Source organism: Rhododendron vialii, chromosome 1a (genome assembly GCF_030253575.1).
Source record: "Rhododendron vialii isolate Sample 1 chromosome 1a, ASM3025357v1".
Lineage (NCBI taxonomy): Eukaryota > Viridiplantae > Streptophyta > Magnoliopsida > Ericales > Ericaceae > Rhododendron > Rhododendron vialii.
Window position 1 is genome coordinate 12,190,396 of NC_080557.1, and position 16,448 is coordinate 12,206,843.

General features: G+C 36.7%; 1 protein-coding gene across 3 annotated transcripts; it reads right to left on the bottom strand.

The window, feature by feature from the left end:
* Window positions 1-7,275: 7,275 nt before the first annotated feature.
* LOC131302206 (uncharacterized) lies at window positions 7,276-9,987 on the bottom strand. 3 transcript variants are annotated; one of them, XR_009191689.1, is made up of 3 exons: window positions 9,836-9,987; window positions 8,364-9,719; window positions 7,276-8,279 (listed from the first exon to the last, which is right to left on the bottom strand). XR_009191689.1 is itself a non-coding variant. In XM_058328769.1 (3 exons), exons 1-3 carry the CDS (start codon window positions 9,960-9,962, stop codon window positions 9,359-9,361), a joined length of 336 nt encoding a protein of 111 aa, XP_058184752.1. In that variant the 5' UTR covers window positions 9,963-9,987; the 3' UTR covers window positions 9,081-9,358. The 3 variants fall into 3 exon arrangements, 2 of the variants coding, with proteins under 2 accessions (XP_058184752.1, XP_058184750.1); XM_058328769.1 differs by lacking the exon at window positions 7,276-8,279 and having other exon boundaries at window positions 9,081-9,364; window positions 9,517-9,719; XM_058328767.1 differs by lacking the exon at window positions 7,276-8,279 and having other exon boundaries at window positions 9,081-9,719.
* Between the last annotated feature and the right edge of the window lie 6,461 nt (window positions 9,988-16,448).

The following is a 16,448-nucleotide window of genomic DNA, read 5'->3' on the forward strand; positions in this document are numbered from 1 at the left end:
CGTCCCAAAATAAATATCTGGTCCGCAAAATGAAAACTTAACAATAATGCGAATTTGTCAAGAAAAATTCAAACTCTTTTCAACAATCTATTAGATATCCATGAGTTCTGTTAATTTATTAAAGAAGTTGAATTTTTTTTAAACGTATTATTTTTAAGTTCTCGTATTGCGAACCAGGCATTTATTTTAGGGCGGTGGTAGTAATTTTTTTTGACTCCCCTCATACGAACATTAATCTCAAGTTAATGTTTTCTTTTTTCTTTTGCCATTTAGCAAGAAAATCACAAAATGGGGAGAAAATCATGTGATCAGTTTTAGTTATGTACAATCACAAAATGGAATATGACTATAAATCATTTTCTGCCTTGATTAATGTATTAAGGAATCACTCTTTTGAATTCTCATTGTAATTCAGAGTGTAATTTTAAAAAAAAAATTTATTTGAAAACTTTGAATGTACAGATATAGATTTGTGAAAGAATTACTCCATCCGTTCCTAAATGAGAGTTCATATTACCATTTCGGACGCTTCGAAAAATTATTTTTTTTATCTTTTAATATATAATGCTAAAAATATCTAATGTGAATCTTGTTTGATAGATCTCAATTATGATTTTATTAGACAATTTTTAAAATTATAAAAAATATTATAAATTAAAAGATATAAACAAAATAAAAATTACAGGAAAAAGTGAAAATGGAATCTCATTTAGGAACGGAGAGAGTATTGAATAAAGCTACATGAACTCTTCGGAAATTGTTAGGGAATGGATATGGACTCGGGAAAATTTTAAAAATGGTCCCTCTAGTTTGTACGAGTTCTCATTTTCGTCCCTCTACTATTAATTGTATCAATTTTAACCCTATAATTTTCATTCCATCTCAATTTCGTCCTTCTCCCTGACGCCGTCCATGAAACAAACGGAATTGAAGGGCAAAATTGTCATTTTCTCTCACAGAGGGACCAAATTGAAATTTTATGCAAACCAGAGGGATTATTTTTAAAATTTTACATTTTACTTTCGTTTTTTTCAAATAAAATAAAAAAAGACCATAAGTAATGTATTTGACAACAGAATTATTTTTTATTGGGTAATCAAATTATATTGAAAAATTTATATTTCATTACACATTACAAAAATATTAGAAAATGCACAAATCAACCCCTTAGCTAATGTCTTTGTATCATGTTCTTATAATCTTCTTATTTTTTCACCCAATAAAAAAATGTTTAAAATCCGTGTTTATTTGTTATATGATTGATCTTATGAGTAAGTCCCAAAATAAATACACTTATACCCATATTTTAATGTATTTGATCTCTTAATATTTAATAGTGTTTTATTGCTTAATTAAACACAATTACAAGATTTCTAAATACTACTGAACAACTTTTTCTTTTTAATTATGTGATAAAAAAAAATAACGATAGTGAAAATTCAATTGAAAAAAAAATACAAGACCAAGACAATTAATATAAAGGTTGTTTTTCGAGTTTTCTCATATTTTTTGTGATGTATATAATAAAAATTTTAAAAAATTTCAACATATTTTTTATTATTCAATATAAAATGAGATGAGAAATATATTATATATGATGTATTTTAAATTTATTTACAAAAACAAAAGTAAAAAACAAAATTATAGAAATAGTCCCTCTAGTTTGCATGAAATCTCAATTTAGTCCCTCTGTGAGGAGAAATGACAATTTTGTCCTCCAATTCCGTTTGTTTCATTAACGCCGTAAGCGAGAGGGACGAAATTGAGACAAAATGCAAATTATAGGACTAAAAGTAACACAATTGATACTAGAGGGACGAAAATGAAAATTCATGCAAACTAGAGGGACCATTTATAAAAATTTCCCTATGGACTCTTGTTCGCAATCCATAAACATTTGGTTAGATAACCTCTCACTGCTGCATTTCGCCTCACCGCTCACAGTTTTCTGCAACTTTCTGTTAATCTCTGTAAATCCATTTGCAAGTTGTTGAATCGTATTCCCTTCGTCACAAAATAAATGTCTGGTCCGCAAAATGAAAACTTAAAAATAATGCGAATTTGTCAAGAAAAATTCAAACTCTTTTCGACAATCTATTAGATATCCATGAGTTTTGTTAATTTATTAAAGAAGTTGAATTTTTTTTTAAGCGTATTATTTTTAAGTTCTCGTATTGCAAACCATACATTTATTTTAGGACGGCGGTAGTAATTTTGTTAACTCCCTCATAGGAACATTAATCTCAAGTTAATGTTTTCTTTATTCTTTTGCCATGCATTTAGCAAGAAATTAAAATAAGTTCAGCACATGCATGGCTTGATAACATCAAAAGGTTACAAAAAATAATAATAATGATGAGGTACACAAAATCAAACCTAGTACATGTGCCTATAGTACGGACCACGTGCACTCTGTTTAGCTAAGTTTAGGTGCCTTGCTAACCTAACTCGTGCTCCTTTTTTTTGATCCTCATAACTCGTGCTCCTTGGTAGACTACTTTTGCGAACGCGTTGTTTTTTTTTTTATTGGATATCAAACTTATCAGATTATTTCATTGCTCAAGAAAGAACAGAAAAACTGCCCGCGTTCGGCTACAGACTTTCAAACACCAAAGCCCGTCGTTGGGTACATGCACGTACAGACCTCAACGATCGTGCTATACACGGACGATCTCCAAGACGAAAGGTGGACACTCACAAATGCACATGAAAATAAGCTTCACACAAGGATAATACGCTAAAGGTAATGAGAATGGTAGCGGTAATTTGACCAATCTCACCGTCCTCCCTTTCACGCAACTCACTGAGGGAACAGAAACACCCATAGAGAGTGGGACAAGTTCAACGCAGCGAACAAACCACTCCGAAACTGAAGGGAGACAAGAAAATAACAAAAATAGAAAACAGAAAACAACTTATTCACCGGAGGAAAGTCAAGCTACCCAAGATGCATCATAGCACCTAATTTGACCCACACCTAAGCCGCGGAGGAGGACAATGATAGCAATGGAAGGGGTGGAGGAGGTGAGGGAGAGGGCGGTGGAGGAGGCGGGTTTCAAGAGAAGGAGGCGGAGAAAGGTAGAACTAGATCGAAGGAGGAGTGAGAGGCAGAGGAGAGAGTTAAGAGCAGGCGGCGTGGTGGTGATGGGCGGCCGACTAGAGGAAAGAGAGGGGAGATGGAGGTGGGAGGCGGCCTCTCCACACAACCCCGCGCAGACAAACCCTAACAGAGAAAGAGGGTTTTTTTTTTTTCATTTGTTAATCCTAAATTAAACTATCCTAGGGGAATTGGAGGAGGGGATGGAGCTTACAGGGATCAAACCCTATCCTTGTGCATGAGAGTATGAACGGAGGCCAACTGCACTCTGCTCCACTTGCAGAGTATAGAGAGAGAAAGTAGAGAGAAGGGAAAAAAAATCAGTACCTGGTGGGTACCATGTGGTGCCCGCTCAGTGCAAGCCGTCCATTGCGTTTTTTGATGGCTCGGATTTGGAGAGAGAAAAAGGAGAGAGAAAGTGTTGGGGTGAGAGGAGAGAGGGTTTCAATCCGAGCCGTCCAAAAGTGTCTTGAACGGCCCGGATGTGCCAAACGGGTACCACGTGTGAAGAGTATAGTTGTTATCTTTGGCAGTTCCTTAGCCAATTGACCAGCACCAAAAATGAATGTGGAACACGTTAAAAATGCAATGATAAACGATAAAAGTTTACACACTACAAACCTACCATGTTCAACTAATACGACTGGTGCAAATCTGAATGGAAAATCTCACGTTGGCACTTGGACAAAGTGGGGAACAGCTCTTGTAACCTCGTCCAAATACCCAACGTGACGTGGGTGAGCGGAGAAAACAAATGCAATTGTGATTTGTTGCTCAGTCTATATGTGGACACAACGTCCAGGCAGTGAGAAAGGGGGATCCGAGAAGAGGGAAACAAAAAGAAAACAGAGAGAGAGAGAGAGAGAGTGTCCAATAGCAATTTACAGAAAAAACCTAGGCGTTTTTAGCATGTCATTGGCACAAATCAACAAGTTTTGGCATTTTACCATATCTTTTACAGTAACTAACAACTTGTCAACAAAAAAAAAAAAATTGCTACAATAACTTTACTCACAAACTCATCTACAACTTATTCACCATCAGAAACAATATGACATTTCCCAACAAGTTATTTACTATCGGAAACATAACAACTTGTTGCTACAAAAAATTTCTCACAATTTATTCACTACCGGAAACACCATTTTTGGAAGAAAACACTCAATTGTGAAACAGTAAGTCTACACACACAGATTTTTTGCACACAAATCATGCACAGATCACGATGTGGAGTCCATTACGGGTCCCACATAAACGATCCAATCCATTCATTAAATGTAAAATATTTTTTTAAGGACCCACGAAACTAAAGAAGGAAAGCCAATTGAAGTTACTATTGTTTTGTTTGATGTAATTGTATGGATCCCAATGGTTTTCTGTCCACTAGCATCAAATTTGTACTATGCACGGGAAAAATCACGTGAAGGTTAGTATTGTAAAATCATAAAATCAATATGCTTTTGAATCTAATTTAAATTTTTTTTTTATCATAATACTCTAATTTAAATTATTTTTTTAACTTTCTGCCTGGAAATTATTAAGAATCACTCTTTTGAAATTAACATTATTAAAAGTGTCATTTAAGAAACTTTTATGCGATAACTTTGAATCTACGATATCCGTGTATATATATATACACACACAGAAAACTTCAGGTAAGGACCTTAAAATGAGGACCGTATATGCGGACCTTCCATTTCTCGCCTTTTCCTATCGGATTTCGATGATCTGAGCCGCTCAATGTGTTCAGAACGTGATTTTAAGGATAACTGAGAGAAATCGGTAAAAAAAATGACCGGGAATGCCTTGATTTAAGCAGTTGTTATTTGAACCATTAGATAAAAAACAAACAAAAACTGCTCGGATGAAGCCCTTCCCGATTTTTTTTTTTTTTGCTGATTTCTAGCAAGTACTCTTAAAATCACGTTTTGAACACATTGAGCGGCTCGGATCATCGAAATTCGATCGGGAAAGGGAGGTCCACATTTTATTAAAATAAGGTAGTCCTCATAAGAAGGGGATTTTTATATATATATATATATATATATATAGAGGAATTTTCAAGTGAGGGATCCCTCATTTTGTTAAAATGAGGGACTTTCATTTTCCGATCAAATTTTGAAAATCCGAACCGTTCAATGTGTGCAGAACGTAATTTTAAGGGGCCCCTCAAGAAATCAGCAAAAAAAAATGACCGGGAAGGGCGTCATCCGAGCAATTTTTTTTTGAACCGTTCAATGAAAACTGCTCGGATGAAGCCCTTTCCGGGCATTTTTTTTGCTGATTTCTCACGGGGACCCTTAAAATCACGTTCTAATCACTTTGAGCGGCTCGGATCATCGAAATTCAATCGGGAAGGGGAGTCCCTCATTTTATATCATTTTAATAAAATGAGGGATCCCTCACCGGAACCTAACTCTCTCTCTCTCTCTCTCTCTCTCTCTCTCTCTCTCTCTCTCTCTCTCTCTCTCTCTATATTTATATATATATATAAATCTTCAGGTAAGGACCTTAAAATGAGGATCTTATATGCAGACCTCCCATTTCTCGCCTTTTCCGATTGGATTTCGATGATCCGAGTTGCTCAATGTGTTCAGAACGTAATTTTAAGGGTACTTGTGAAAAATCGGCAAAAAAAATGACCGGAAAGGGCTTGATTTGAGCAGTTGTTATTTGAACCGTTAGATAAAAAACAAACAAAAACTGCTTGGATGAAGCCCTTTCCGGCCTTTTTTTTTTGTTGATCTCTAGAAGGTACCCTTAAAATCACGTTTTGAACACATTGAGCAGCTCGGATCATCAAAATTCGATCGAAAAAAGGAGGTCCGCATTTTGTTAAAATAAAGTAGTCCTTATAAGAAGGGGACTAATATATATATATACACACATATATATAGACTTTCAAGGTGGAACGATGGGTCACAATTTTCCACCTTTATGGTCTCGCACGCTCTTGAGGATTTGAATACTAGAGTCACCACAAAATATTTCACATGTCTTTTTGCTAGTGGCCATAGTCAATAAGTCGCAAGGTTTCGGACCCAATCGATAATGTGAAAATGTTGCTTTGATACTGGTTTTATGTCCCATGTCAACCACTGGCCTACACTTTAACTTCGGTGAGACCAACCACATGGTTTCTAGGTTAATCGTAGTAGCACGCATGGTTACCCACATGGTTAATCGTAGTGTCACACGGTTACCACTAGTCAAATGCTATCGCGAAGCAAGATTTAGTAGGTGTTTTTTCTTTTTTCCCTTTTTCAGGATTAATATCTCTAATTTGCTTGGATTTTTTTTTTTCCCTGAACTTATTAAGCATTGTTTAACTGAGATTCTGGTAGATAAAGGCAAAAGATCTATGATGGAAGATGATGGGTGCCTCAGCAAATTAATTTATCATTTTATTCTTGTACTATTGATGGAGATGTATAGTATTTTACTAGTACTTTATTTTCTATGAAAACGATTAGACAAAAGTGTGAGTATTTGCTCGCAAAGAACATAGCTCCCAGTTTAAATGGAGCCCCTTTTATTAGTACTTTGTTTTCTATGCCTTCTAGTATTTTGAATTGTCGGGAACACAATGTCGCTTTGCAATTAGTCTAAAAATAGACATACGGTACAATATTGGTACAATATGATGAGTGCCATAAAAAACATAAGGACCAGAAGCACTCCCTATCGCCAATTGAATTTAGGAGAAGTGATGGAACTCGTTTTTGACAAATAAGGGATAACTTACACAAATAACATGTTTTCTTAGTTTCTATATACATGTATGTTACTGTTAAGGTCAAAATCCAAAACCCCCTTATCCATTGAACTTAGAAGCTTCAGATTCTTAGATATGGTTGTGAAAACAGTTTGCTAACAACAAATTATGCCACTGTGTTAATCAAATAATTACTGTCGATTCAGCATTGCATTTTTGTAAACCAAAAAACGCCACAAACAGAGATATTGCATGGTTCCCCAATTGTGTAGATGATTACATCTACGGCTCACACCAATTTTCATTTATATATACGAGTTACATTTGTGGCGTATAGCATGTAGTTATAACCTAGGGTTTATATCACTAATGAAATTATATTAAGCAATAAAAGAGTCCGGGGGGGTGTGTGTGTGTGTGTGTGTGTGTGTGTGGTGGTGTTGCATAGGACGACTAATTAAAATTTCACGCAACCTCCAATTTTAATCCATTAACTGAGTTCCATGCTATTCTAACAATTTAACAATTAAAGTCAAAAACAATAAATCTAAAGAAGTCAAATGCAAGGATATACGTGGAAACTACTTAGGGTAAACTTACCTTAATCATAAAACCACGGCCTAACTATCAAATTGATATAGATCAAAAGGTTTACAAAGTGCAAAGAGAGGAATTACAACTTTACCCCAAAAGCTTAACCTAACTCCACCACTTTGATGTAGCTCCCCGAGCTCCTTCTTGATCCCATAGCCACCACGAGTCCAACGCCTCGATTTCCCCTCATCACTGCTCCAGTATCATCCGGCCAAATAGTATCATAGGCAACAATTAATGTGGAAAAATGTGAAGGATTTTGAAAAACAAGTCAAACTAGAGAGAATACATGATTATTAGAGTATTTCTCTAGATTGACTAAAGACGATCAAATACTAAATTTAAATCATCCAAGTGTAAGAAAAGCCCAAGTATATCATATGAGAGTGTGATGAAGATTTTTGGACAAAAGTAATCAATCTAGAGTGTATTCATGGAGTATTAGAGAATAACACTAGATTGACAAGTGAAATGATTAGATCATTCTAATGCATCAAAACATAAAGTAAATGAGAGTGAAAGGGTTTTCTATCTCTAGAAGTGGGCTGATGCAAAAGCCTCCCCTAAAATGTGTTTACATAGTATATAAACCGGAGCCCTACAATGGACCAATGAGAGAGAGACACGTAAGCTAAAAAGGTGAAGTGCCAGAAAAGCGCCGGGGCGCCACGGAGGCGCCAAGCAAACGTTTAAACGCGCTGGAGAAGAGCCAGGGCGCTACAAAGGCGCCACTCAAGGATAGAACAGCGCTGGAGAAGCGCTGAGGCGCTGAGGAGGCGTTTTTCCTTTTTAAAGGGCTGGAGAAGCGCTGAGGCGCCACGGAGGCGCTTCTCCTTTTCTCACAGCCTGAGTCTTCCGAAGCGCTGCAAAGCGCTAAGACTCTAAGGAAACTCCAACTCTCTGGATAGACATACAACACCCATGCCTAAAATTTCCACTTCCATCACAAGACAAAACAAACGAGCACACACATGCTAGTACTACTTACAGCCCCAACTAGACTAATGACTGAACTTTCTTAGAACAACATTAATTGATGGAAATCTAGGCACAGAAATGATTATACAATGCATGAACAATGTTTAATCTAGATGCAAAATGAAGTGTACGCATGTATACCTTTCAGATTCGTGTTCCAAGCACTTCGGGCATTGCATAAGCTTGATCGTCACATATTGAGATACCGGTGGAGATTAATTCTAGACTCGATCAAAACTAGAACTACCGCCCAAAAACCCAATTACAAATAAACAAAATGGTTTGACTTAACCCGGAAAATGCCAATTACATTAACAACTAATTATCTCAATAGCCCTGTCTAGGTTTCGGAGACGCTGACCCTGAACCCTGCGGCATGGCCTGACCGGGTAGGTCAAACCCAGAATATAATCGGCAAACAACAACGCACAAAGATGTACGGAACCATCGGATACTTGTGAGTTCCACACGATGCATGTGATACCCACACGCATCGGAAGGTTCCTGACATCTGTGTCACAAGCATTTCAATGAAAATGGTACTCCAATTCATCTGGTGACACAATTGCTCAAAAAAAGAAATCAGTTTGCGAGCCAATCAACTTATAATTCTGTGTGGCTGCGTATTTAACAGTTACAACAGTTGACATTCATGGCAACGCGAAATTAACAGACCTAAAAAATAACACATGGGAATTTTCTCAGAAAAAATGTCTGAAATTTAATTCCAGTCCACCAGTCAATACATCTAGCTGCCCTCATACATATAACGTATTATCAGAGTGCCTAATGAAAAATTAAGCTGAAACCTCACCAAGAATCAACGGCACTATTGCACATTAGAGCCGGATCGACTACGATTCAATCAACAGCTGAAAAAATCGATCACTCCAACATTGGATGTCGAATCGTTGATAGTCGCGGCTGACTGTATCAATTAGCTATATACTCCTTATTATGTCCCCAATTTTTAGTCATTGCTGCAGAGTCAATGCCAAAATTCAGATCTAAAAACAATGCGTATAGTTCGTAAATAATTTTCCGAATTTTTTCTACACCGTTTCAAAATTCCTTTTATCGGGGCGCTTTCGAATAAAGACTAGAAATCGGGGACGGGGGAGAGAGCGTCTACCAAAAACATCTCAAGAAGTTGACGAGGAAATGGAACAGATAGTTCTCCTGATCGAGCAATTCGTGTCGAACCAGTCGCTGCAACAAGAGGTTCTGAGGGAGGAGATCGCTGTAGTACAGCAACGTTGTTACAGAGGAAACCGGTTCGCCCACCAAGGTTGTCAGCAGCCTCATCAGTGACCTGAACAGCAATGATGTAACAGACTGCAATAACGAAAGACGTAACAAAATGAGAAAACCAGAGCCAAAACAGTTAGATTACAAGGAAAAAAAATATTAACCCATTTGGGAAATTGAAGTGGGGTAGTGATTAAACGTACCATGGGTGTGGTTTGGAATGGTGAAGAGGAATAGTTGGAGAGAGAGAGAGAGAGAGAGAGAGAGGAAGAAGAAGAAGAAGAATAGTTGGGGATTGGGGAGTGGTAACGAACAATCTTCAGCTGACATTCAGACCTACCTTTCTCCATGAGGACCATGAGTGGGAGTTGCCAAGCTAAATGCAGAGCAAGAATGTTGTTGGCGCCATGGGGAGAAAATCAGGTGTTTCTCGGACCACAAGGAATGGATGGGCTTGGCTAGCCTGTCAATGGACCGGATCTGATCCGAAAAATCCGATTCGAATCCGGATCCGAATCTGATAACGTCGATATGATAATCCGATAATCCGAATCCGGTAATCCAAATACGGATCGGATTCGGATTCGGATTAAATTCGTTATCGATCCGAATCCGAACTTTATTTTTAAATTTTTTTTAAAAAAAATAGTAAATTTTTTATTTTGAAAAAAAAATGTTTAAGAAGTTGTATTTTTATTTTTTATTTTTATTTTTATTTTTATCAAAAAATTTTTTCAGAAAATATTTTTTTTGAAATATATAATTTTCTTTTTGCTAAAATTTTTGAAGAAAAAAAGTTTTCGGATTGGATTCAGATTTTCAGATTGGGTCCGAATTTTTCGGATTCGAATTCGAGTCTTATCGGATTTGAGTCTTATCGAATCCGGAACTGTCGGATCCGGCCCATTAATAGAGGTTGATGATAATATATAGTAGTTAAGAGTAATATGTAGTCAAGATTTGACGGTTCAAATATCTTAAGGCAAATACGAAGCAATCATGATTAATAAATTATTTTGCTTAGTGAAAAAAGAAAAAAGAAAACCCGAAACGATCATGTATTGAAACGATAATATGTTTAACCATGTCCTATCTGCGTAATTATTGTAAATTTGTAATAGATAATCGACAGATAAAAGTCTAGACAACGAATGATTCCACCATCTAACAAATGGTAATGAACTTTATTTTGCGGCACCGCACGAGAGCAATTATCAAATGAGATTTACAAGTGCAACTTGTTGAAGAGCAGGATTATGATGTGTCATGTTCAATCAGCCTAATTTTTGGAATAGATAATTGACCTTATAAAAGTCTAGAAAAGAACAATTCAATCATCAAACGAAGTTGTAATGAAATTTTATTTTGCAGCACGGGAAGAATTAGCAAATGAGAGAATTGATCTGAAAGTGATCTTTTCTTTATTAATTGGTTACTATGTGCTTTGTTTGTCTTTGTCTTTTTTTTTCTTTTTTTCTTCTATGTACTCTCTACCCAAAACCACAACGACTCTCTCTCTCTCTCTCTCTCTCTCTCTCTCTCTCTCTCTCTCTCTCTCTCTCTCTCCCTAGGTCTCTCTCTTTTCGTTGAAATAATATATACCCAGTCCTCAATGTATATAAAAATAAATGAAAGTTATCTCCCATATAAATTAAATATACTTTAAAGATTAAATCCGTCTCAAATAAAAATAAGCAGCCTAATAATCTAATATACACACAGCTCTACATATACACATGCAAATTAACTAGCACATGCAACGTATGATATGTATAACAGTATAAAAATAAATTACTATAAGTTATTCGAGGTTGGAATCAATATCTTTTTTAATTAGAAAGAAGTTTGAAAAAGCAAAATGAAAGAATTAATAATCTGCGTCAATTTAAATTATTATTTTTTCACTGAAAAGGGATGTCACAGTTTACTAGGCAATTTACAATTTTTATGTGGTATAAGTATCTGTAACACCTTTTATTGTAGTGATAAAATTCATGAGATGGTCATTGTAGGACTGACAATTTTTTATGAACGAGTAATAATTTTTTATTGGAATTATCTTTTCTGAATTTTGGACTTGTGCTATTGTTCATTTTTGATGCACTTGAGTTATGAGTAAAAAAAAAAATTCCACAGAAGAACGAGAACTTGAAAGATTCAATCACAATTTTAATATGATTTCTTATCTGTGACTAAAATTGTCTATTCACAGTTTTTAACCAAGAATTGAAATCTTAATCATGTATCAATCACGGTTTTGGATGTTTGTAATCACAACTTAAGATCGTGATCATTAATAGTTTTCAACCATGATTTATAAACATGATTAAAGATAGGAGAAGCAATTTCGGCTGGATAGTCTTCGCAACCGTGATTAAATGCTTAAGATCACGGGTAAATTAAAACCGTGATGTTTGTTTTTTGTAGTGGCACGAATCAAAAAATATATACATGACTATTGTTACAGTACCTAACTCGAATATAACAGATCGATTACTATACTCGGTCTAAATTTGAAATATACAACAAAAGGAAGAAAAAAAAACAATACTCCAGCAAGATTAGGAGAACTAAGGTTGGCTAAGTGTGGGGTGGTGTTCAATCTGAACTCCCAAACTTATCTCACTTGATGTAGAATGTTTGGCTTAGCTAGGATGGACTTGCTAGCTCTTCTCTATCTTTCCTTGTCACTGGACAAGAAACGCACAGTTAATGCCCACCGGCCAAGAGTAGCTGGCAGGCACTCCGATGACTAAGTTAGTTTCGGTACAGAGAAAAGAAACTGAACTTAGTGGTAGAAGAGAGCATACATTGTTAGGGTTTATCCTTGTCATATATATAGGGGAATTAGGAATGCTTGCCTTGAGGGTGAAGTTTGGAGAGAGAGTACGCTCCCAGTCCCGTGTTGGATGATGTCACTGACCACCAACACCGTCCGCCCCCAAGTGCTAGAAGGGATTCATCCTTGAGCTTCTTCAGCTTGTCAGGCGGGGCTTAGTCAGCTACGTGGTCGCACGGGGTTGCATGGTTCTGCGCGGTCATCGGTAGGTGGGGCTTGGTCAGCTACGTGGTCGCACAGGGTTGCATGGTTCTGCGCGTCCATACCGATGACCGCCGAAAGTCGCACGCACCTCTGGCCATAAGGGGACCGCTCCATGTGGCCCTTCGTAGTGATGACACATGGCTGGACCGTACGATCCCTAAGCCAAACTCGTCGCATTCCGTTTGTCCTTGCCATGTGGCCGGACGATAATGGTGCCACGTGGCCCAACCGATCTTCTCCGTACAGGGGCAGCAGTACTTATCCGCTGCAGTCTGACACGACTTGGGACAGTCGACCCGGGTATCTCCCAAACAGGTGATGGACTCTTGTTCTTGCTTTGGGCCTATGGGCCCAGTGGGACTTGGGTGTAAATGGCCTGTGGACTCATACATGCTAATCCGGCCTACTACACAAAGCTATTCCGATTTAAATTGCTCCAAATAATAACACCCAAATAGAGTTACAAGTCAGATGTAACAGAAAAAAAAAAAGATGTTAGCACGCTAAAAGATAATATAGCCTTAGACTTCCTTTAACTTTCAACCACAATACAGAATTTCTCCGTATAAAATATCCGTGAAAATTTTCAAGTGGGTGAAGAAGTTCTTAGATTTATTGATGCCTATCATCTGGTTATGTTGTCACAAAAAACAAAAAAAAAAACCACCTGGTTAACGCACATTATGTAGATGCGTTTTCGTAGAATCATATATATCCTTCTATTTATATCTGTAGCGTGTTCAATGAAAATCATAAGAGAGTCCAAAATTGACCTTTTATACTGTAACGCCCTGATTTTCGGAAATGTTATTTAAAAGATCTTCCAAATACTTTCTTCAAAATAAAAGACATTTAAATAACAGTGGAAGTTTTATTAAAATTTGAGTCAACATAATTAGGTCTTACATATTATCAAATAAAATAGAGTCTAACAATTGTGCAAGCACTTTTGACATTGAAATTACATTATTAAAAATAAATAGAACTTCTTCTAATAATTCACCCACAGTTTCACGAACTCCCCTTCCTGATTCGGGAGGTCTTCGATGATGTATTGCTCCTTAGGTTGGTGGTACTATTCTTCTTCGATACCAGACGTAAAAATGTCGTGAGTTGACACTCAGTAGATAAATGTCAACCCTACTAAACCTTTACTCTACAGCCAAACAGTTGAATAATATAACAATCAATATCAAAAGAAGGTACAGAAACGTTAACACGTCATCATTTTCTTACTATCCATTAACTTAAAGTGAAATCTAAAATCTTCTCCACAAGATCCTTTCCTCCCACACCACTAACTCTGCCCGTTTCATGGGACAACCCACCTCTTGCTTGTTCTGCACCCGGGGTCTTAGGCGAATATGTTTCACTTAGACCATAACATGGGGTTAAGTTACCCATGACATAACCGTCTGTTAGGGTCGCACACAACACATCACATGCTGGCCTCGGTTAGCACCTTGGGCCCTACCAAGTCACCCATTTCAGATATCTACAACACACACTCTTTCCACACATTACCAGATTTCCATTAACCTAACAACGTCTACTCATTCTTTCATCGTAAACTATCCCGTGAATCTAAGTCCGATCGAACAAGTACAACAATAATAAATTCATAACAACTTAATCAATAGACAGGATACGTTTCAATGTGAAAGTGAGTATAGCAATTGATATTGTGCGAATAAATAAAACACATCGTATTTTATGACTGGATCGATGCCATTTGAATTATTTAAATTTCATCAACAAGTAAGTTCATTAATTGGACATTCATTGATCTAGAGAAACGAACCAATAAATTTGTAGACTTTAGGCATATAGTAAATTTTGAAATACTTCACGTTAGATGTACAGTTGAGTTACTTAAGGGTTTTCAAGTGTATTAGGTAGATTCTATTTTTTTTTTTTATGAAAGTAACACAGTAGCTTTAGGTTTTAATTAGGATTCTTAAATTTTCTTAAAGCAATTTATTAGTTCTTAAAATGACATTATTAACTTTATTTATCTTTTTACTACAAGTAAAATAGTCAGTTTCTTTAATAAATATTTATCTTCTTCTTTTTCCTTTTCTTTTTATCCTGGTAATTTTAGATAAAATATGTTTTACTTATCTCGTAGGAGTAACATTTACTAGTAGTAAAAATCTTTGGTTTTACATAACAAGTCTTACTTTATTTTACTAACACATGTTCACAATAATATGATAAAATCCATTTCAACTAAAAGCATACTGATCATAGTAGGCATTTCACATTCCTAAGAATAAAAGTTAGTCATGTAGCATGGAAACGAGATAAAATCACCAAATGGGTTCAAATCTACAAGGTAATAGTAACATGTAAGGGTCAGATTTAGTACTAAAGTAAACATAAGGTGCAAATTGTAATTTCGGTCTAACATTTTAAGAACTCAACGTTCAAGTTACTGTAGCTTTCAAAAAAACAGAGGAAAAAATTCGGTTTATGGATTTTGATGCATGAGTTTGTTTCCAGCCATTATAATCCATCAAAACTAACATCTACAGACTAAATATATTTAGGGGATGGTAGGATAACGATTCTACATTGAATTCAGTCAGAAATTATGGTGTACGGTTTCGGTAAATTTTCGGCAATAAGAGAAGACGACCGGAACATGAGACTTTGGGGATGACTCGGGGTGAGTGGGGAACGGTTCCAAGATGCTCAAGGTCGTGCTAGAAGGTTGGAAGCTTCAACTCGGATAGTGAGGTGGTGTAGGTGAGAAACCCGTTTTTCGTTCTCTCTCTAAAACTCCATTGGAGGACTCTTTCTTTTCTACTGATTTTCTAGTGGTGGTGGAACGAATATTATACACACATCTACTTGGTAGTCTACGTGGAAATAAATTTGGGCCCTCTTAGTCCTCTCCTCTCTTTCTCTCTCTCTTCTCTGTCATTTCTTTCCGCACAAGTTTATCGCCCATTTTTTCCCCAAAATAAAAAACAGGGCAAAGAGAAAAGCTAGCTTATCCGTTACCCCAAATCTGCACCCCCAATTCCAAATGCCCAACTGAAAGCCCTCTTCTCTGGCAACTCTTCTCCAGCGACTTACCCGATAAACGAACAGAAGCTTCGTCAAGAGTTGAACTACGTACTTCCCCAGGTGATAGAAAATCAATTCAAAAAATGAGTAAACTTTGGTGGACGTAATCGCCAAGCAAAAGAAGATGAAGAGAAGCAATGGCGAGTAGTCCACCGTGGAAAGAGCATCGTTCCACTTGCTATTTATTGAAATCCTCTCGACTGCTGTCCAGATTTGCCTCAAAACAAAACCCAACGTCTCAAATCAAACCCCTAAATCACCCTAAATCGGACCCCAAAACTCCATCTCCAGACTACTACGACCCCTGAACCACCGCCGCCGCAGCTACAACCCCTCAAAACGCCATCATCACTGCTCAAAACAAATCCCCAAACGGAACCCTAATCGACCCTCAAATCGCCAGTCCCAACTACAAAATCCTTAGCCGCATTCTCCTTCCTCTGGTTTGACCTAGCTTCAAGGGCAGAATCAAGAATGGATTCTATCCCGGGCTAACCCAAAATCAGTGTTTTCAATTATATAGATTATATCGGGATATGTGTCACATATCTTAAAATACGTTTGTTGAAAGAGTAAGAATTTCTATTGTTTAATTGAACAAGATTTTTGAAAAAGAGAGAATACTAAAGATAAGAGTGGAGAATTAGACACTTGAACTCAACATTTTTTTTTTTGGTTGATACAAAATAGCTAGAACTCAT